The sequence below is a fragment of the Condylura cristata genome, unplaced genomic scaffold, assembly GCF_000260355.1.
Source record: "Condylura cristata isolate star-nosed mole 26May11 unplaced genomic scaffold, ConCri1.0 scaffold00002, whole genome shotgun sequence".
Taxonomy (NCBI): Eukaryota; Metazoa; Chordata; class Mammalia; order Eulipotyphla; family Talpidae; genus Condylura; species Condylura cristata.
The window spans coordinates 20,070,254-20,091,346 of NW_004567103.1; the positions used below are offsets into that span (position 1 = coordinate 20,070,254).

Consider the following 21,093-nt stretch of genomic DNA (forward strand, 5'->3'; position numbering starts at 1 on the left):
AGCTCTGACTAATTTGCACCATTTCTGACCAATCCTGACCAGATGTGCTTGTTTCCAAGCAATGCAAACCAGAACAGACTGGCTTCCACCAACTCCAACCATTTGGGACCAGTTTCAACTGGCTCTGACTGGTTCCAACTGCTGCCTGCCAGTCCTAAACAATTTGACCAGGTAGGACCTGTTCCAAATGGTTTCAACCAACTCCAACTGCTTCTGACCAGTCCTGACCAGTTCCTACTGGTCCCCCTTGGTTCCAAATGATTTGGTACTGATCTGACCAGTTCTCACAGTTCTGACAGGGTTTGATGACATCAACAGGATCTGACGATTTCAGACTGACTTCAACAAGTTCCATCCAATTTTATCTTCTTGAGGTTAGTTGACCAGTTCCTACCAGTTCTACCGAGTTCCAGCTGAAACCAGGTTTGGCTGATTTTGACCTTTAAAAAATATATATATATATGTATTTATTTATTTATTTATTTATGCATACAGAACTGGGGTACAAGCCAAAGGTGCAGGGGTGGTGAGAGGCTTCACCAGAGACAGAGTGGGGAGAAGAACAGGCAGATCTATGAAGTACACTGCTCAGGAGAGGTCAGCCACACCTTGTGGATCACCTCCCGGACTGGGGATCGAACTCACACTGAGGCGGCTGTGGCCAGCTTGCAGTTCTGTGTCCTAACCTGTTGTGCCACTAGGGAGGGCCCTGATTTTTACCTGTTTTAATGAGTTCCAGCTGGTGTAGCCTGTTTCTTGGGTGCTTCTGACCAGCTCTGGCTTATTTGGAACAGTTCTGGAGTGAATATAGAGTGAAATATTAATTTTCCACAGCTTTTCCTCCCCTATAATTTACTGTCATAAAATGTCACTGAGTGTCACACAGATTATTGCATTTTAATCCAGCTCAAGAAGGACAGTGGAGAGCCCTGTCAAGTAAGAAGCAGGGTTATTCCAGGGACAGGACAGCACAGTATGAGGGAGCATGCAGTCACATAAGACCAGCTAAAAATTCATTTCTTAAGCACTGAACAATATGAAGTTATTCACTGGAGATTAAGAGTTTAATAGTTCCTTCTTCCTACATAAGGATGGAAAAAAATCAAAGGGAATGATCTTTAAAATTTGTTTCTGTTTCTCCTCTCTTGGGGGGGAAAAGATTTTCCCAGTAAAGTCCAGCTCAGATTTTTACAACTGACCTATTAACAGCTGTAACCACACTTTACACAGAACATAAAATTGCTGCTGAAGCTAGGAAATGTGCCTTGAAAGAATTATTAATAAAACAGAACTGTTGAGAGGAAGGATGTCCTAAAGGAACTCTGCAGAGTCTGTGGACCCCACCTCCTACTCCAGCTTCCTGGACTCTACCCCCTACTCCAGTGATTGGAAACTACAACTCCCAGCAGTACCCGGGAGAGAACTGCGAGGACCCAAGGGCGGAGCTAAGCAGGCATTCTGGGACTTTGGGGGATAAATAGGGAGCCATTTTCATGGGTGCTTTCTCACTTGGGCAACAGCTCTCTGGACTGTGTGACTCAGGGCTATCAGTTAGTTTGTTACTAGAGCTCCAAGTCAGTTGAGTAGGTAAAATACTCTAGTTACCTTGTATCTCTCTCTCCTTCCCTGGGTTGTTCCTTTTCCTTCCCCTTTTCGTAAATAAACTCATTATTGGCCCATTTGTGTGTGCCTGCAGTACAACTAAATTGTAGGTGTGTGAGTAAGGACCCACAGACAGGCAGCCCAACTCACACTGGGATGCCCTGTCACAAAACTAAATTATGAAAGAAACTTCATGGACATGGAAGGAAGTGCTTACCTCAGAAACCCAGTGCACAAAACCTGTATTTCATCTCTTTTTGAACCAAAATCTGCCACCTGGACTTCAATGGACTTCTTTCAATAGTGAAGGGCACCAATGTACTCTGATAGATTTGCCAAAATTCCTCTTTGGCTGCTCAGGCAAAATCTTTGTGATCCTCTAACCAAGTAGGGAGGATACAAGATACGTGGATAGTGAGACTCTAATATTATACTCGCTGTTTATGGAGACAGACAGTCTCAGTTTCTTTCTGGATTCAGCAATTCCATGATATGTAATTAATCATAAGGACTTGCTCCCTCAAACTGTTGAATATATATTTATAGAAAAATGTTACTGCTGAATTGCATAAGGTAGTGAGCAATTAGAAACAAACCAAATGTCTCTCCAAAGAGGGACAGTTGAATATATTGCACTGCACTCGTTCTATAGGAATTATACCACAGTTAAAAAGAATGAGGTGGGGGCCCTCCCTGGCGATGCACGGGGTTAGAGTGTAGCACTGCAGGCTGACTGCAGGCTGTTGCAGCCACTTCAGTGTGAGTTCAACCCCCAGCCCCAGAGGTGATCCACATGGTGTGGCAGGCCTCTCCTGGCCAGCCCACTGCTCCCCTCAGCAGTGTATTTCAGTCTATGTGCCTGTTTTGCTCCCCACTCTGCCTCTGGTGAATCCTCTTGCCACACCTGCACCTCTGGCCTGTACCCCAGCTCTGTATGTATAAATAAATAAATCTTTAAAAAAATATATGTGTTTAAAAAAAAAAAAGAAAAGAATGAGGTGGAAGTATATGTCCTAATAAAAAGAGCTTTCTAAGACATCTTTTTAAGAGGATGGGTGAACTGCATATCATCATAATCACCATAATCGTATTACATTAAAAAAATGCCACATGGCACAGAGTGGAGAGAAGAACAGGCAGATGTACTGAACTAAACTGTTGAGGGAGCAGCAGGTGAGACAGGAGAGTTCTGCTGTGCCATGTGGGTCAGCTCCCTGTACCAGAGTAAGCCACAGCAGCTAATTTCGTAGTGCTGCACTTTAACCTGTTGCGCCACCAGGGAGAGACTGAGAGCTTGTTTCTTTTCTTTTCTTTTTTTGTAAAGATTTATTTATTTATGCATACAGAGATGAGGTATAGGCCAGAGGTGCAGGTGAGAGGATTCACCAGAGGCAGATTTGGGAGCAGAACAGGCAGACTGACAAAGTCCACTGTTGAGAGGAGCAACAGGTGGGTCAGGAGAGGTCTGCTGCACCATGTGGGTCACCTCCAGGGCAAGAGGGGATGCAGAAGTGGCCTTAGCTTTTTAGTGCTGTGCTTTAACCCACTGCATCACCAGGGAGGGCCTGAGAGCATGCACCATGACAGTGAGGCAAATTCTTTCAAGTGGAGATCCTGGGCACTTACCTCTAGCCACTTACCTCAGAACACTCTAGCACTCTAGCACTCTAACACTCTAGTACAAAATGGAGGAGACTTTCAAGAAATGACTAAACAAATGTAATGTAAAGCCAGAATGAAACCCCAGTAAAGAAAAGAATCCTCAGTGGAAAATTGCTGAATTCAAATATAGCCCACAATTTATTTGATAGTTTTGTGTCAATGTAAATTCTCTGCATTAGTGTTAAGGGGAAGGATGTCCTGAAGGAACTTTGCAGAGTCTGTGGACCCCACCCCCTACTCCACCATTCTGGACTCTACCCCCTACTCCAGTGATTGGAAACTACAACTCCCAGCAGTACCAGGGAGAGAACTGTGAGGACCCAAGGGCGGAGCTAAGCAGGAATTCTGGGACTTTGGGGGATAAATAGGGCGCCATTTCGTCTCTAGCTCTGGTGCCTGAAAAGGCTCTCTGGACCACGTGACTCGGGGCTTTCAGTTAGTTTGTTAACAGAGCTCCAAGTCAACCGAGCTGGTAAGATATTCCAGTTGTTGTTTCCTTTTCTTTTCCCCTTTTTGAAAATAAACCCATTTTGACCCTGTTGTGTGTGCCTGCAGTATAACTAAATTTTGTTTAGTTATACTGCAGGTGGGGTGAGGCCCCACAGCCAGGCAGTTACAGTTCACACTGTAACATTAGGAGATGAGAAAGAGAACGCAGTCTTGGAGACAGAGAGCTAAGTGTGAAGCAGATACCCAGGGAAATGGAGAAGGGATGAGAAAAGCAACCTAACTTTATCCTTCAAACCCTGTGATTGGATTTGAGAATTTTTTAGCCTCCTTCGAAAAAATCCTTTGTGTTAGTCAGCTCAGACTGGATTTTTGTTAAGTGCAGTCACATGTACTCTGTTAAAGTCTCTTGTTGCTGCCTAGGCCTAAAATGGCTGCTCTGAAGACTGAGGTGATGCAGCTAATGAGAACAGGGCTGATGCTCTCACTTGACCTATCAAGGAAGAGGGAGTCAGAATATGCCACCCCCAAACCTGTCATTTTGGGGTTAATCTGATTTGAAGACAGTTAAGATACCTTAGACATTAAACGATGCCTCTTCCCTCCTCCTCCTTGTACATTTGCCTTGTGCTATAGCTCCCGTCCATAAAGGAAGAGAATGACTGTTATGACTTATGACAGAGGTGGCACCAGAATGAGTGTGCTACATGACCCTACCTACCCTTAACTTCTTCCACATATGTTCTAATCACTTTCCACAACTCATCTTCCTTAGAAGCCCAAACCTCCTCTTTTTGTTCCAGCTACTGCTCCACAAAGTATGCCCCTTTGTTAGAATGGTACAGAACCCCCAAAACCTGATCATGTCTTTGGATTTTTATGGGTCTGTTAATTCTAAGTGGCCTATACAGCCACCATTTTGTTACCTACTTCTGCATTCCTATACATATCAGATCTGCCCAGTCAATCAGCTATAAAACCCTCTAAGGTGTCTTTCAAATCAATAAAGAGCAAAAACTTTGATCACCGTGGGAAGGGTGTGGATCAGGAAGCATGAACAGGAATGCCTGGGGGTGGGGTGGCGTGAGGTGTTGATCTACTTATAACAAGGGACTCCAGAGGCTGTTCAGTGGAACCCTTGTTGATAAGCTTGAAGCTGGCTGGGAGCCTAGGGCTTCATGGCAATCACAATACCAAGATATCAAGCAGATGAGCATGCCTGGGGTCAGCACCCCTGAAACTATAGATGACAGAACACATTTTTTTGTCTCACTGCCCCTTTCCTTGTTGTCCTCCTTCCCCACACAACTGATGCTGTATGATTATTTTAAGAAGAAGGCCAGGATATTGCTCTTCCAGCAGCATCCTGCACTGTGGGGCCTGCTCCCCGACTCCCATTTCTTTATTGGTATGGTGTTGCCCACACAGCAGGTTTCACTTCTTTCGATGATCATCCTCATAGTAGCTTCGTCTTCATGTTACCGAATGCCAGCCTCAGTTTCCCTCAGCCAATAAAAAGCAAAAGAGTTTGAGAAAAAGGAAAGTGGTTTGATTTGTCGACAAATGAAGAGGGCAGCAGACTCAAGTCCGAAAGACCACCACCCTGCTCTTTGGCAGGGTGCAGAGCTATTTAAACAACAGGAAACCAAAAGAGGGGAGATGGGCAAGGGTCTGCAAAGGGGAAGGGGCAGGGATCACCACAGAGGTGGAGACCAGTAGGTACCACCTAGGATTTAGACATGTCTGAGCGTATGTGGGCAAGTCTGAAGAACCAGGGGGTGGTGGGGCTTACAGGACTCTAGTTGCAGCAGTGATTCTCAGTATTGACTTTACTAGACTTGCCTCAGAAGCATTTAAAACTCCCCAAAACAATTAACTCAGAATCTCAGGGGGGTAGGTAGTGGTTTTTTTCAACAGCTGTGTTGAACTTCCTTTTCCTTGGAATGCAAGTAAAACCTGTCAAACCAGAGAAGAGAAATCGCAAAGAGTAGGGAAAGACAAACTTGATAATGCTTATCTGAGACACCAATCCTTTGTAACTGTATCATTGAGACTGGAAATAAGTTGACCCTCATAGTGCTGGGCATCACATCTAGTGTGGCAATGACCAGAGGGAGAATGGTACACCTCTTCATGTTGTTTTTTTTTTTTTAATAAACCTTCCCTGGCACCAAAAGTTTATTTAATTGTAATCTCAGAGCATAACCCAAGATGTCCCACAGTGTCCCTTTGAGGTCCTCAACCTCACTGGCATAGTTGAAATCCCGGGAAATTTAATGAATCTGGATACTTGGATTTGAATCACCACTACCCACCCCTGAGATTCTGAGTTAATTGTTTTGGGGAGTTTCAAATGCTCCTGAGGCAAGTCTAGTAGAGCTAATACTGAGAATCACTGCTGCAACTATAATCCTGGAAAATCAGCTGCCCCCTGGTTCTTCAGACTTGCCCAGATATGCTCAGACCTGTCTAAATCCTAGGTGAACACGGTGTTAGGCTTGTTACTATAGAATGTCTAGTCTCTTGTCTTAAAAGAGATTGCAATAAGGTTGTGCTCACATATACTGACTTACCATACACTATCTATCTATCTATCTATCTATCTATCTATCTATCTATCTATCTATCTATCTATCTGTCTGTCTATCTATCTATCTATCTATCTATATATCTGTCTCTCTGTCTATTTATCTATCCAAACGCTAAAATACAACCATCCGGCCAACCCTGTTCATCCCTCGTTGACAGCTGTCAACTAATAAGGACAAGAATGTTTCTGTAAAGGAAGAGAGCAGAGATTTTAAGATGTGTTCAGCGTTCTCACTTTTAAGATATGCTAAGATATTTTCAGAGTATCTTTCAGGACATGACAGATACTCTTTAGTGATTGCATGATATGTGCAAAACATGACCCATAGAACACTTGAGATATTAGGAAACCAAGAGACTTGGTCGTTGAAGAGGAATGGAAATGAGATTGGGTGGTATTGGGGACAGACACACAGGACAGGCCTAGATTGGCCAGAAGAGCAAACTCTGCCTCTGTTCAGGGGCAAGGGAGAAACCCACTGGAGACCATGGTCAGGAATCTCAGCATTACTCCAATGGCAGTGGGAAATCATCACCAAGTTGTGCCAAGGAGGGAGGGTTTCAGATGAAGACAAGTGTATGAGCAGGGAGACCATATAGCAGGAGAAAAGTGGGGATGGCTGCCCCAAAGCAGAGGGTTCTTCAGGAACTCCACTGCTCTGTGCCTACAGTTACCAAGCAAAATCCCCCCAAGTCCTTTGGGCAGCCTAAGTTGTGAGGAGCCAGTTTCACTGGATTTCCCCTGAAGTCTGTGTTCAGCCAATCAACCCCTGGGTCTGCCATCAAGTACTAACAAAACATCTCCCTCCTGGGAAAGTGGACTTCTCGCACCCTCTCACTGTCAGATGAATCATTTAGATGGAAAGCCAAAGCCTACTCAGGTAAAAAGATACCTGAACTCCAGGTCAGGATGCCAATCCTGTTATATGACTCCTCCTAACCTTTCAGGGTATGTGGGGGTGTTTTAAAAACACAAGATTTTCATTCACTCACTGTTCCCTAGCAACCACACACACAAAAATATCTGTCTTTTTGATGTCAGTGAGCACCAGCCCAAGGATGCTCAAGCACATCTCCGGAAGCAGGGAGGAGAGAAAAGCCCTGGAACCAGGTCTGGCTGGTGAGAGATCCTGAAAGGGGAATTAGTTAAGGCTGGGCATGAGCAGAACCCAGTACGAGATGCAGGGGAGTGAGGGGCAGGGACCTGCAGGGAGATTGCAGATATATATGGTGTGATATTCCTGTAGAATCTGAGGCTTTGAATTCTGGGGGGCTTTCTCTGAAACAGCTAATGCCTGATGCCGCTGATGTCTTTCCAGTCGTTCTTTTGTGTGTTGTTTCCAACCTGTCTTGTTTTTGATAAAGCTCTATAGACAGAAAGAAAGGGTGACTAAATAAAAATCCAAAGGGAAAGTGTATGCAAATGCCCTTTTCTACCCAGGCACAGCTACTCAATGCACGTAAGTTGCTCAACAGCAATCATTCAATTCTTTTACAGCAAAGGAAGCACAGAGAGGCAAATTCATTTGTCCAAAGTGAAACAGTTAGTTGATAGACACACAGGGTCCCTGGACCTCCAGCCTTGTGGTTTAGAGATGAGAGATGATCATTTTCTTAATGGTTTATATCTTTGAATATTATGCCAATTGATGGGCGTGGGCATGAAGAAAGGAAGATGGTTCTAAGAGGAAGCTTCATAACAACCAAGAGACAGCAAATTTTATAATCTGTGAGTCTAAAATTCAAAAAGCTAACTGAGATTTACAAAACAAAACTGGGCTGATGCAGACACTAAGTCTTTTGCTCTTTTAAAAGCATATAAGCTAAGGCCCTTTGCCAAGACTTGTGGTAGGTCGTGATGTTTATAACAAAGATTTTCAAAGTGTTGAATTACAAAAACGGTGATCCATGTGGCCTTTGGAGCCACAGGATGTTGACTGAAAGGTGCTCTTGGTGATGTTAGCTAGGCGCATCATTTTGTGGCTAACATCTGAGATTAGGGTGCAGAAGAACTTAAAGGCTTGGCCCCAGTCATCCCAGCCAGCAGTGGAGTAGACAGCACTGGCCAGCATCTGGCCTCCCATCACTGGGCCATGAGGCCATTCTCTTCCAAGTGACTCTCTTGTAGAAAGCAATATTACTATTTTTATAGTGAATCCATTTCCCATATCAAGTTCTTGCTTTCTCCTCACCCCTTTTCTCCTTTACCATATCTCAACCAAGGCCAAGACATGCAGCAGCAGTGAGAATGGTCCAGAAGCATTAAACAGGTTTGGGTAAGAATTTACTTAAAACAGTGGCATACTAGTTCATTTCTACTTATGCTTATACTTATGCTTAAAGTCAATTTGTTGCAGTTTTCCCAATAGTTTCTCAACTTTCCCCCAGTCTTCAAGAAAGTCATGATTTTAAACACACGAATGATGTCAAAAAGTACAGAAGACGATAGAAAGAGCATACATGGGCCTATCATCCCAGAGTCCACAAATGTTAGCACTTTTCTTATATTCTCCAGAGACATAGTGTGTCATGTGGTGTGTGTGTGTGTGTGTGTGTGTGTGTGTGTGTGTGTGTTGATTCGAAGGGGTAGGCTGATCAGCTGGAGGACTCAGGAAGAGTTTCAGTTTATGCCCTAAAGCATCTACTGGCTGAATTCCTTCCTCTTCTACACAGGTCTTTAAGTGATTGAATGAGGCTCACCTATAGCATAGAAATTTTAATTAAATTTACTAATTTAATTCAATTAAATTTTAATCTCATCTAAAAAAATACCTTCACAGAGACAGACTCATATTTAAGTAAATATCTATATAGTGACTGAGCTAAGCTGACACATAAAATTAATCATCACAAATTGCTTTAACTCTTTTTTAAGAAATAAAATATTGCAGAGCTAGCAGATACCTCATGTATACCTCTTCCTGGAAACCTCAGGCTAATCATATACAGTATTGTAAACCAATGTGTACGTGTGAGTGTGTGTCCCGTGTGTGTGCATGTGCGTGTATATATGTAACCTTCTTCTTGTGACTTCCTTTTGACACCAACACCTGAACTCCAGTTTCTGGTTCAAGGTTGCAGTGAGAAGTGAAGACATGGCCTGTCATGCATGCTCTTTCCAGAACCCTGGTCATGTGTTCTTTCCAGAACCCTGGTCATAGCAGGCTGCAGGTAGATTCTACATAAAACTCTTATTATGAATGACTCTGCCAAGGAGAGTCACTAAAAATCACTATGCTGAATCACACAGAACTCAAACATATTCAGATCACAAACCTTGTCTAGATGGCTCTACCCAAATAGTCTCATTCACTGTTATGTGATCCATGTCTATTTTACCGGCTAGTTTTCTGTATAGATAATTAAAGGAAGGATGCTATAAAACTTCAAAAAAAAAAAAAAGCCAAATGAACTCCTGGTACCAGGCATAACCTCACAAAGGAAGGTGCTGGAAGCTGGAAGCTGCTGGCTGAGAGGCCTGAGCGCTGCACACACATTCGGATCCCTTCCAGAGCCTAGGACTCCATGACTGGTATTTGCAGTGATAGCATCCCTAACTCAAATTCACTGTGATTTGCTGCTGTAGTCTGTAGGCTCAAAGAGGCTGGATCTTCGCAGGTGCAGTATAAGCTGCAGCTACCTGCTTAACTGGATAAGGTTTTCATCATGGAAAGGAGGCTCCTGAAGAAGGAAATGAAAAAGCTCCTGTAAGTATGATTCAGTATAACTTTCATATATTATATGCGGCTTTTGGTGGGTTCTGTGTCCTAGATGACGTGGATGTTAGCTGGGGAGTAAACATCAAAGGATCTAGTCCTACTCTTTGGGAGGTCAGATGGCCTGGCTTCTGCCTGCTGCCCGAGAGGAGCAAGGCTGTATCCGCAGCATGCACATCGCAGGCTTCTGTTTTCCACACCCAAAATGCTGGGCCCAGGGCTCAGCCAGCCTGAGCTGCCAGGGTGAACAGATTCCATGGAGAAAAGATATAGGAGAGGACTTTGGAAAATGTACCAAGAATCCAGCATTGAAATCACAATCATTTCTCTTTTGTCAGCAGTTTCATCAACTAAATAATTCATCTCCTTTTTCTTGCCATATCAACTTCATTTTTAGCCAGGAAAACGTCAAGTTTTCCCATGCAGACATGTTTTCTTCCTGTGGCAGTTTTTGTTTGACTTTGTACATTGGTGAAAATCATGGACCACATACGTAGGGGGAAAATGATTACGTTCTATTTCATATTTATTGTGGGCACCACACTAATAACCTCTCCTCAAATAGTTTCTCATAGCCCTATCAAATGTCTTTTCTCTGCCTACTAAAAGATCATTACCTTTAACAAGTACTTAAGAAATATGGGAGTAAATGATGCATGACTTCACATATGTTTACATGTAGGTGTTTACATGTAGAATAACAAATTAAAAAATGAAACATGAGCAGGAATGCAAGCTCTGCTACTAGACTGGAATTCCAGAACTAATACAAGTAGATTATATTATATATCCAAATAATGTATTTAGACTTTTTAAAATAAAGTATCTTAGATTCACAAAGCAAGAATTCTAGTTCTTTCACAATCTTTCCAGAAGAGCTTAATGTCTGAAGAAGAGCCTCTAGAGCCAGAAGCAGACTTGTCCTCCACACAGTAATTTGCCCAAAGTATTAGTAAAAACCTTGGCAGTCAGATCTGGCCTTAGGTATAAGTGTAAAATTTGCAGAGATCTACCTCGGTGACCCCAGAGTCCTTTTCCTGATCCCAGGCCCTCTTCCTGTCTCACCCTGGCTGGGTCCTTGTCCTCCCAGGACCCTTATTAAAAGTCATTATTTATGAAGGATCTGATAAGGATAAACTACAATGGAATTAGTAATACATTTCGGTGCATGACTCCTCCTTAGGGTATCTACATCCTGATGAGGAAAAGCCTTAGGGCAGAAGACACCTGTAAGGATGTTCTGTCTCTGGGCGTTTTCAGTTTTCTACAACCTGCCTGAGTTTAACATGGGCAGCAAGGGGATCTTTATTTTAAACAGTGATTTTCAGTCTTTGGGGTTTTGTAAAACTTTTTCTGTATTTGAAAAATTGTCAGTTTCCCTACTTACCTATAAAATTGTATTCCAACCCTGTGAATTTAATATTTAGGAATGTATGATTTAAATTGATTATAGTTAGACGTTTAAACCCCCAGCCTCACAGAGTGGCCATTTCAATCAACTTAAGTATTCATTCAGCTGTGGGAGCCATCAGTGACTTCTCTGGCATCTGGGTAGAGGTGGGAGGGTTTCAAGGTTGAGTACCCTGTCATTCCCAATGCTTCATGCTGCTCTCTTGCTTTTAAGGGGAGATTATATTGGCACCAGACTTCGGGAAAATGAATTTGACCCAAAAGGAAGATGGCGACTCACCTTCCTAGATGATATGGTAAAGAAAGGCATGCAGATCCGAGACACATTTGTGTTATATGTGTGTTAAGAGGACAAAAAGTGTCAAATGTATAAAAGAACAAGTCTCATCTTGATTTTCCTTCCAGAATTCCTCTGCCTCATCTTTCATGCTAGGATTATCCAGATGGCTTTTTCAAGTCATTAAAGTGAAAAAAGAATGAGAAAATAAAAGTTATGAGGCTTTTGCTATTTGCTATTAGGAGAGAAAAGATTAAGAGGCAGCATAAATATAATACATATATTTATAAATGTTATATACCTGATGTTAGAATTTTTTACAAGATTAACTTATTGTGTAGATATCAAATATGATCTTTTTTTATTTGCATAATGCGGGGGTGGAAACAAGGAGTTGAGTAATTGTAAAGTCCCTTCATGTTAAAACTCAGATTCATGAAATGTAATGAAAGTTCACGTTACATAAATTGAAGAAGCAACTGTGAAAAATCTAATTTTTAAGAAATGAAGAAACCGTTAGTGTTTGTGTGTGAACCAGTTTGCAAATCCTAAACTAATAAGGAGGCCACCTCCGCTCCCTGTCTGCCTGTCCAACTTCCCTGGAACTGAATAAGCAGTAAGCCTTGGGCTTCTGCAGTCTTGCTCTGTGCATATTTTCAACCGATTAGAAAAGTGCTTCTCAAACTTTAATGAGTTTTATTACAAGGCTGTTTGGAGTCAGGAGAACTGGGGCTGGGAATCTACATTTCTAATAGGCAAATGCACATGTCATATCCTGCTGGGTCCTGAATCAACCTAATTTTTGTTAGGCTTCAACAATTGAAATTAATGTCCTTTCTTCCTTCTTCCCTCCTCCCCTCCCTCCCTCCCTTTTTATGTCCTTTCTTTCTTTCATTTTCAGTTTGGTTCACTTCCTGAAGAAGATATTCATAATTCAGACTCTTACAGTCCATCTAAAAACAAAAGCAAAACCATTCTTTTCTTTTTCTGGGAGAGGCGTGTGAGAAGGAATAAGAAATATTTTGACTACTAAATGGTTAATCAGCTCAGAGATGACCAGGGAAAGGTGGTCAGTGGGCTCAAAGTAAACCTTCACATTGGTCCTCCATTATTCACTGTGTAGGAACCTCTTAGCTAGTTACTTAACTAATCGACATCCAGTCCCTTGCTCATCCCAGACCTTCCACCTGGAAAAACCTTCCCCACCCATAGAAATTCTCTTCAGCTTTCAAGTCCCAGCGCCAAGGAAGTCACCTCTCTGAAGATCCCCCAAATTTCCCCTAACTCCCTAGGAAGTGTCCTAGAAGCACATTTTTTAAAAAAGATTTATTTATTTATTCATATAGAACTGGGGTACAGGCCAGAGATGCGGAGGGTGAGAGGATTCACCAGAGACAGAGTGGGGAGCAGAAGAGGCAGATTGATGAAGTACACTGCTGAGGGGAGCAGCGGGGCAGGTCAGGAGAGGTCTGCCACGCCATGTGGATCTCCTCCGGGGCAGGCGGGGATCAAACTCATGAGGAGGTGGCTTGAGCTTCTTAGTGCCTAGAAGCACATTTTGAAGTCATACCCATGGATTTAAAAACTGTTCTGTTTCTCTCTTCCCCTGCCGTCAGCTTTTTCTATTTTGAAATATGAGGAGACAGAGGCCCAGAAAATATCAGTTACTCACCCAAGAATATACCACAAGTTGTTGGTATATCATACTGAGATTTGAACCGATTCCCATCCCCAGTTTAGCATTCTTTCTAAACCGCGCAAACCAAAAACCTGCTCTACTGAGAGGTAAATGAGTGACTGAGATTCCTCAGTATTCCTTCCTGAGCATCTGGATACTGGACACAGCCAGTGGAGCTCAGCACAGAGGATATAGCAAGGTGGTGGATGAGGCTTAGCACTGTCACCCTCGTTGTGTGCAAGAGCACAAGGCGCAATGCCAACTTCCTTTGCTCTTTGTGCGTCCTGCTTCCAGGCACACTATGACTTGGCCATCAGCGTTGCTTTGCAATGGCTGGATCACTCAGAAGACTTAACTTGGCTGGAGTGGGAGGAAGTGTAAGTTGAAATAATTTCTTTCTTCTTTAAATATGTGACTATGAATAATGGTCAAGTCCTATAGGGTGGCTTCCACTGTCAGGCACTGATCTGAAAACACTGTAAAGTAAGAGTTCCTCCTCAATTTTGAAACACTGAAGAAATCGCACAGCTGTCAACTTGGGGAAGGCATACATAGTTGCATACATAGTTTGCATTTCAGCTCATTAGCTTCTGTTAGATGCTCTTTCTTGGACAGAATGTTCTGCCTTAGAATTACAATTGTGCTTTACTGTGCGCGTGTCATAATTTTTCAGGTTGACTAAGAAATGGTCTATTCTGGATAAAGGAAGCAATTTTCTAAGGTCTATCAAGCATGATTTCTTAGGCACATAGCTTGGCATGTACCTGAGCTGAGCTGTTGTGTGGATTCTTAGCAGGATGACTGGCATTTCTGCCATGTGTGCCAGGCTGACCACTCAGTTGATAAGAACATGCCAGTATTAAATCACTATGGCACAGGCCCGTTATATCACCAATTCTACAGCCATAGAATACACATCTGTTTTGGATGGCTTGTATTAGTTAGAGTTTAGTTATAATAAGCAGAAAATTCAGTTTGAACAGACTTCAGAGAGACAGGAAGGATTTGTGTACATGTCATAGTTTTTCAGATCAACCAAGAAATCTGAAAAGTCCGTGGGGAAGTTTGTGTTAGGCATGGTTTAATTCAAAACTCAAACCATGTCTTGAGAAGCTATATCTTGACTACATTTTCTGAACAGACACTCTCTTAGTTTTACCTACTTTATCACAGCACTCAGTCCAGAAGGGGATAGGTGAAAACTAAATCACAGAATTGCCTCTCAATGGCCCCTTTTCTTAAAGATTTATTTTTATCTATTGATGCATAAAGAACTAGGGTATAGGGCAGAAGAGCAGGTGCTGGGGGATGAGAGGATTCACCAGGGACAGAGTGGGCAGCAGAACAGTCAGATTGATTGAAATACACTGCAGAAGGGAGCAGGGACAAGACAGGAGAGTTCTGCTGTGCCCTGTGGGTCAGCTCCCTGGCTGGGGATCGAACTTGTGCCTCAGTGGCTGGCGATGGCAGCCCTCAAGGGCCGTTTGCCTGACTTGTCAGGCAGGGGTGGAGTCAGGGATAGAATACACTGACTTACTTTGTCCACAGTGTGGTTTCTATGCTTGGAGCCTCAGGATGTTGTTGGCTTCCCTGAAAGAATATAGACAACCCCCCACGCCCCATGACTTGCTGCAAGAGGGAGCACCCCAGTTGGCAAAACCACAACTGTTCACTCTTGAGGCCGGTCTGCTGGTATTTGATAGCTGTGAAAACATGGGTAGATGAAGACAGATTCATTCCCACTGTTGGAAGATCCAAAATTCTAAGTGTATACTTTAGATTCACTTCAACTTTGTGAATAAGTGCATAGCACACAGCCACTGGAGAGGACATACTGACTATTACCACAGTCATAGTAGGTTCAAAAAAATGAAGAATAAACTCTCCGTTCTTATTTATTCATATTCCCCCCCTTAGAAAAATGCCATTTCGTGGCAGACCTATATACCCAAACCGTAAAGAACGAGAAGCAATGATTTTATCATCTTACGCTGGAGTCTTAATGGTAAGGAAAAGAACACTATTCCCGTATATGGAAATTTCAGATCTACTTTCACGTTTTGGTATTAATGGATACTAATTTTATCTTCCAACCAGTGCTTCTAAATGCGAAAGACTTAGTTATGTTGAATGATTCATTTTAAAGGTGTAACAAAAGATTTTTTACTTCTATAGTGTATTATGAAAATGCTTGTTTAAGGGGGACAAAATAACCCAACCCAGAATGAAACGTATAAATTATTGGTATTTGGGTATTCTGGTTTCTCCATTCATTTGATGTTATTTATCAGTGCCCACATTATTCAGATGTGGGCACATTATGGAACTAGACATACTGGAGTTGTAGCATTATTTTGTAATGAAAGAAAAGCCATGACATAATAACACTTGTTGTTATTGTTAAACAGAACAGTCTCCCAGTTGAGGAAGTCTTTAGAATTTATGGGGTTGATTCTTCTGCCAATTCTCCTACAGCCAAGGTAAGGGTGACTTGACACTATCAATATAATGGCGTTTAGATAGAATTTCTTTATTTTGTACATTTATAATGTATTTTCAAGCATGAAATAATTATTTCATATCAAATATACAAAACCAGAGGCATCCTATCTTACTTCGGCAACAAGTGTTTGAAAAATGCTTTCCTCCATAGAAGACAGTTTTAGTCACCACAAATGTCTTTTCATGGACCCGAGTAGAGGCAGCAAACAGCGCACCAGATTTTGAGTGTAGATTCTGCCCGCTTCTAATGAACTAACTGAATTTCTTACACTTCCTGTAGTACCGATTGTAAGTCTAAGTGTGCCTCTTGGATGGTATAATATCCATGCCCAGACAAAATGTACAAGTGACAATCTCAGGTAAATGATCTGTTTTATCGGTGCCACATTTCTTCTTCCCACAAGACCACTTGGAAATCACTACAGTGGGAAGAGACCTGGGCAGAGTTCTGACTCCACAACATTGGAGTTGGAGGTCCCTTTCTCTCCTTGGGCTTCCACATTCTGACCTAAGAAAAATATGAGTGGCCCTCCCTGGTGGAGCAACAGGTTAAAGCACAGCACTGAGAAGCTAGCAGCAGTAACTTCCGTGTGAGTTTGCTCCCTGCCCTGGAGATGACTCACATAACACAGCAGACCTCTCCTGACCACCACCTCCCCAAACCCCTCCGCTCCCCTCAGGAATATATTTCAGTCGTTCTGACTGTTCTGCTCCCCACTCTGTCTCTGGTGAATTCTCTGACCACCCACATCTCTGGCCCATACCCCAGTTCTTCTATGCACAAATAAATAAATCTTTAAAAAAGAAATAAAGAAAAACATGAGTGTTTGGAGTGATCTTCACAGCCAGTTCAGTTTTTGTTCTTTATAACTGCATGAATATTTAGTAAGCATCTAAACATGGGCTGCTGTTTAGAGATGAACTATGGACCCCTTTATCTTTAGATACCTCTAGAAGAGAGCAAAGGAAAGAGAAAACAGGTAGGACAGAGATGTGCAGCAGGAGGGAAGGAGCCAAGGAGGGCAGTGGGGAGAACCCACCCACCCACCCACCCACGCACCCACCCACGCACACCCAGGCCTTCAGCTCACACCGTTCCTTTCGGCCTGGAGGGGAGGCCTGGGCAAGAGCAGGCCTCTGGCTACAGGAGTCTCTGCATCCCTTGTGCTATTTCCTGCAGATCACACTGTGAACAGAGGGGCCAGAGAATGTCACGAGCCACAGACCAGTTTAGGAGTCAAGCTTTTACTAAATGTGTGACTTGAAGCAAACTCTGATCATTTGAATCCATATATAACCTAGTTGTCGGCTTGCGTCTTGTTCTCTTGATCACGCTGGTTTCAGCTCCATTCTTTGTTCATTCATTCAATTTATATAGCTGCATGTACAGAGGCCATAATGTCAGCAATTCAGACAAGGTTACCGTTCTTGTGGACTGCATAGCTTACATAGAACTAACATCCTATCTTGGCTGTGATGTAAGCCATGCTAGGCCTGGTGTTCCTTCAGCCTGGTGTTCCTTAGACACCAAGATGTTCTTGACTTTTAAAGCAAGCCTGGCTCATTGGGCTTCTTGAAGAGGCAAACAAACGGCTTCATCCCTGTTTGTTTTTTTACAGCTCTCCCTTCCAAGTGCTCTCTTTGCCTCTTTTCCCACTCCCACCCCTCACCCCAAACATGTACACACAAGCACCAGGCCCCAAGAACTTCTGTTTCTTTTGTCACTGTCTTTTGTCTTCCTTATCTTCTGGTACTTGGGAGAGATCCCAGACAAGACTCAGCCACTTCTCATCTGTTGGTCTCAGCTTATACGGCCAGAAGGTAAAGATGGCATATCACATTCTAAGAGGATGACACTGTGGACCTCTCCAATGCTGTCTGCATTGTCAATCAGAGTTTACAGACGTGGGTGGCTCCATAGTTTGAATGAATCAGGTTCATTGAAAGGAGCCAGGTCAGGAAGACACACTCTCTAGATGTGGGCCAGTCAATCTCTACCCAATCATTTATCAATCACTTACTCACTGAAGAGTCTTTCTTGGTTATTCAGAGCCCCTGTCCTCATGGTCAGTGACAATAATAACAAGCCAGGGTGTATGCGCACACAGCGTAATGACTAGCTGTGAAAGTCAGCGGACGCTGTCTTCACACAGGGGCTTTCCCTCAAAGATCTGTATTTGTTTATCGTTATGGGATATGAGTGCAGGTTCGTTTATTGACTTACAAGTGAAAGGCAGTTTGTGGAAGAGTGAAGTATGAAGGCTCTAAAGCCAGGCTTCTTGAACCCCAACCCCCTCCAAGCAGAATAACCCAGGCAGGCCCTCTGAGCTCTGTCAGCCTCAATACATTTGCAAAAGCAACAACTAGTGATGAGGAGTCTGTGGTAGCACATTGAAGCCCTTAGTGCTTGGAATTTGGAAGTCTCAAAACAATCAGTCCAGTTAAGGATTCTGCTACTCGGGTGATGGGTACCTGATTTTCCTCTAAATCAGAGGTTCTCAATATTTCAGATGAGATAAATCTTTGCTGTGTGTAGGGGTGGGGTCAGGAGTTGTCCTGCACTGGGGGATGTTTGACAGCATCTCTGACCTCTGTCCATTAGATGCCAGTAGCTTGCCCTGAGCTGTGACAACCACAAATGTCTCAAAACTTTGCCAAATGTCCCCAAATGGCACACTTTTAGTCAATCAGTTATCACAAGGGAGTATGTCATGATTTGAGCTACAAATATAAGAACCTAAGGAACTTCTACCCTGGGAGGCCTCCCAAGCTCCCTCCTCGTCCCCCAACCTCAAAAACAGCTCAGTCCTGCCTCTGTGCCCACATTTCAGTTCCACTCTGTGACCTCCTCATTTTAAATAATGAATCAGCAGGACTGGTCAACAGAAACGTGATACTTCATAAATTAAGTTGTAAGAGCTACTTTAAAGTATTCCTTTGGCATTAAGCATAACTTTTAAAAAATATTTCTAAGGAGGAGATGGGTTATTAAAAAATGGTCATTGCCAAAGGTCCTTCTTTAATGGCTGCAAATATCTGAGTGACCTTTGATTCCTTCAGATGAAAGGTTTCCTTAGGCAACTGCTAAAATCCTCTCCAAGGAGGAGGTTCAACCCTGTTGAATACTAATCAGATTATGCAGATTATGTAGCCACCGGTCAGGCAGGACACATGGCCATTGTTCCCAGGCGCAGAGGTTTTCTTCAGGACAATTTGCTGCCACCTGGTGGCACAGCAGCATCATAGGCCCAGTTGTTCCCACCGGGCCACTAACCTCAGGTTCTACTGCCCAAGAACCGTTTGTTTGCTGACTTGGAGCCATTTTCGCTGCCTGTACAAACACCCAGAGGCGAAAATGCAACTAAGGGCCTCACCCAAGTGAAAGTTATTTATAATTAGCAAACAACACTCTCTGGGCCTCTAGCTCCACATCTTTCCCTTCAACCTGGTGTCCTTCTTGAATTATGTATTTATCATTCTCTTTTATTTATTCCTCGTTTTAACACATATACATCGGAATCAGTATCGTGTTTAGTTTTGCATGATCTTTGCATAATTCATTCTGCATAGATGAAATTTAAACACTATATATATAGAAAGGAGGCCATATAAATGAAGCAAATTATCATTTTATGGCTTGTGTGTTTTCACGTAATGTTGCAATGCACAAACTCATCCATATTATCACATTACTTTCACTGCTTGTAGTATTCCACTGTAGGAATACACCACAGTTTACTTGTATGTTCTTCTGTTTTAGATATTTAGATGGTTCTTTTGATGTCTCTGGTTGTACAGTGATAGGTTTTGTATGGTGTGTGCCTAGGACTTAAATTGCTACATACCAGGATATGAGCTACATAAAGTCAAATTATTCTTCAAAATGGCTGCATCAATTAAAACTTCTGTTTGCAAAACAGGATACCTGGTTGCTATCAACACTTGATTATTTTTTAAGATGTATTTATTTATGCATACAAGAACTGGGGTACAGACCAAATGTGTGGGGGTGAAAGGGTTCACCAGAGACAGAGTAGGGAGCAGAACAGGCAGATGTAGTGAAATGCACTGCTAAGAGGAGCAACAGGCTGGTCAGTAGAGGTCTGCCGCACCACGTGGGTCACCTTCCTGGGTGAGGATCAAACTTGTGCTGCAGTGGCTGTGGCTTCGTATTGCTATACTTTAACCTGTTGTGTCACCAGGGAGGGCCCCATTCCTGATATTTTCAGACTATTTAAGTTTGCCTATCTATTAACTGGTCTTCATTTACATTTCCCTGATCACCAAGGGGCAACTATTCCTGTTTCTACTTCTGTAAAGTATCTGTTAAAGTCTGTTGTTCATTTTCTCTATGGGGCCAGTCATCTTTATACACACACACACACACTCACACACACGTATATATACATATGTATATGTATATATGTATGTATGTATAGATATGCATGTGTGTGTGTATGTGTATAAAACCTCAATTTTTAGAAAAACAACTATAGGATATAATCAGTCAAGTCCTAAATTTTCAGGTACTTTTCCCATTTGAAATGTGTTCCTTTTTTCCCGACAAATATGAAAATGGTTAGCAAATAGGATTTTGCAACATCCCAATCACATTTTTAAAGCCTCTTGGACAATTATAAACTCTTTTCAGACCACATCCTACTTTTACTCGGGAAAATATGACTGCCACAGGCATACATCCAATTGCTTTGAGACCAACGGCCAGAATTCTCCACCCTCTGCCTCAGTGATGTCAAAATGATAGCTGAAGAAGTTCTGCTGAAGGTTAAAAGGCAGGTGAAGATTATGACCTCTGTGTTCATCCCGTCCTGGTGGCCCCATTCAGAGCCTCCCTGCAGTCTGAGCCATTACTCCTGGATGTCCTCTCTGCTCCTCCTTCCAGCTACAAGATATTTGTGTTAAATGTGCTCTGGACATCACTTGCCATTCATTCAGTACTTTAATCAAGAAATTGCTCACAGTAATACTTTTACATTGTCATAATTCGATCTGAGTAAATAGCTTTAAGGCAAGAAAAAGAGGATATGATTAACTCTATCTAGGTTTAGGATTCATACCACTTTAAAGCAATTTTTTACATAAGCAATCAAATGCTTTCAGGTAATAAGGATGCAGGAAGATTCACATATTGGAGCCAGAAGTAACTTTAAAAATCATCAAATCACAGGTGATTTGGTGATGGGAAGCCC

The 21,093-nt window shown here is 42.6% G+C and overlaps 1 protein-coding gene across 1 annotated transcript in view; it reads left to right on the forward strand.

Moving 5' to 3' along the window:
- The first annotated feature begins 9,861 nt into the window (after nucleotides 1-9,861).
- Nucleotides 9,862-21,093, forward strand: part of LOC101622012 (uncharacterized protein C2orf80) — a 25,174-nt gene continuing 13,942 nt past the window's right edge. Inside the window, 5 exon segments of the mRNA XM_004674813.2 lie at nucleotides 9,862-10,007; nucleotides 11,641-11,722; nucleotides 13,676-13,758; nucleotides 15,299-15,386; nucleotides 15,790-15,861. Coding sequence (XP_004674870.2) covers nucleotides 9,967-10,007; nucleotides 11,641-11,722; nucleotides 13,676-13,758; nucleotides 15,299-15,386; nucleotides 15,790-15,861 — 366 coding nt within the window. The 5' untranslated portion in view covers nucleotides 9,862-9,966.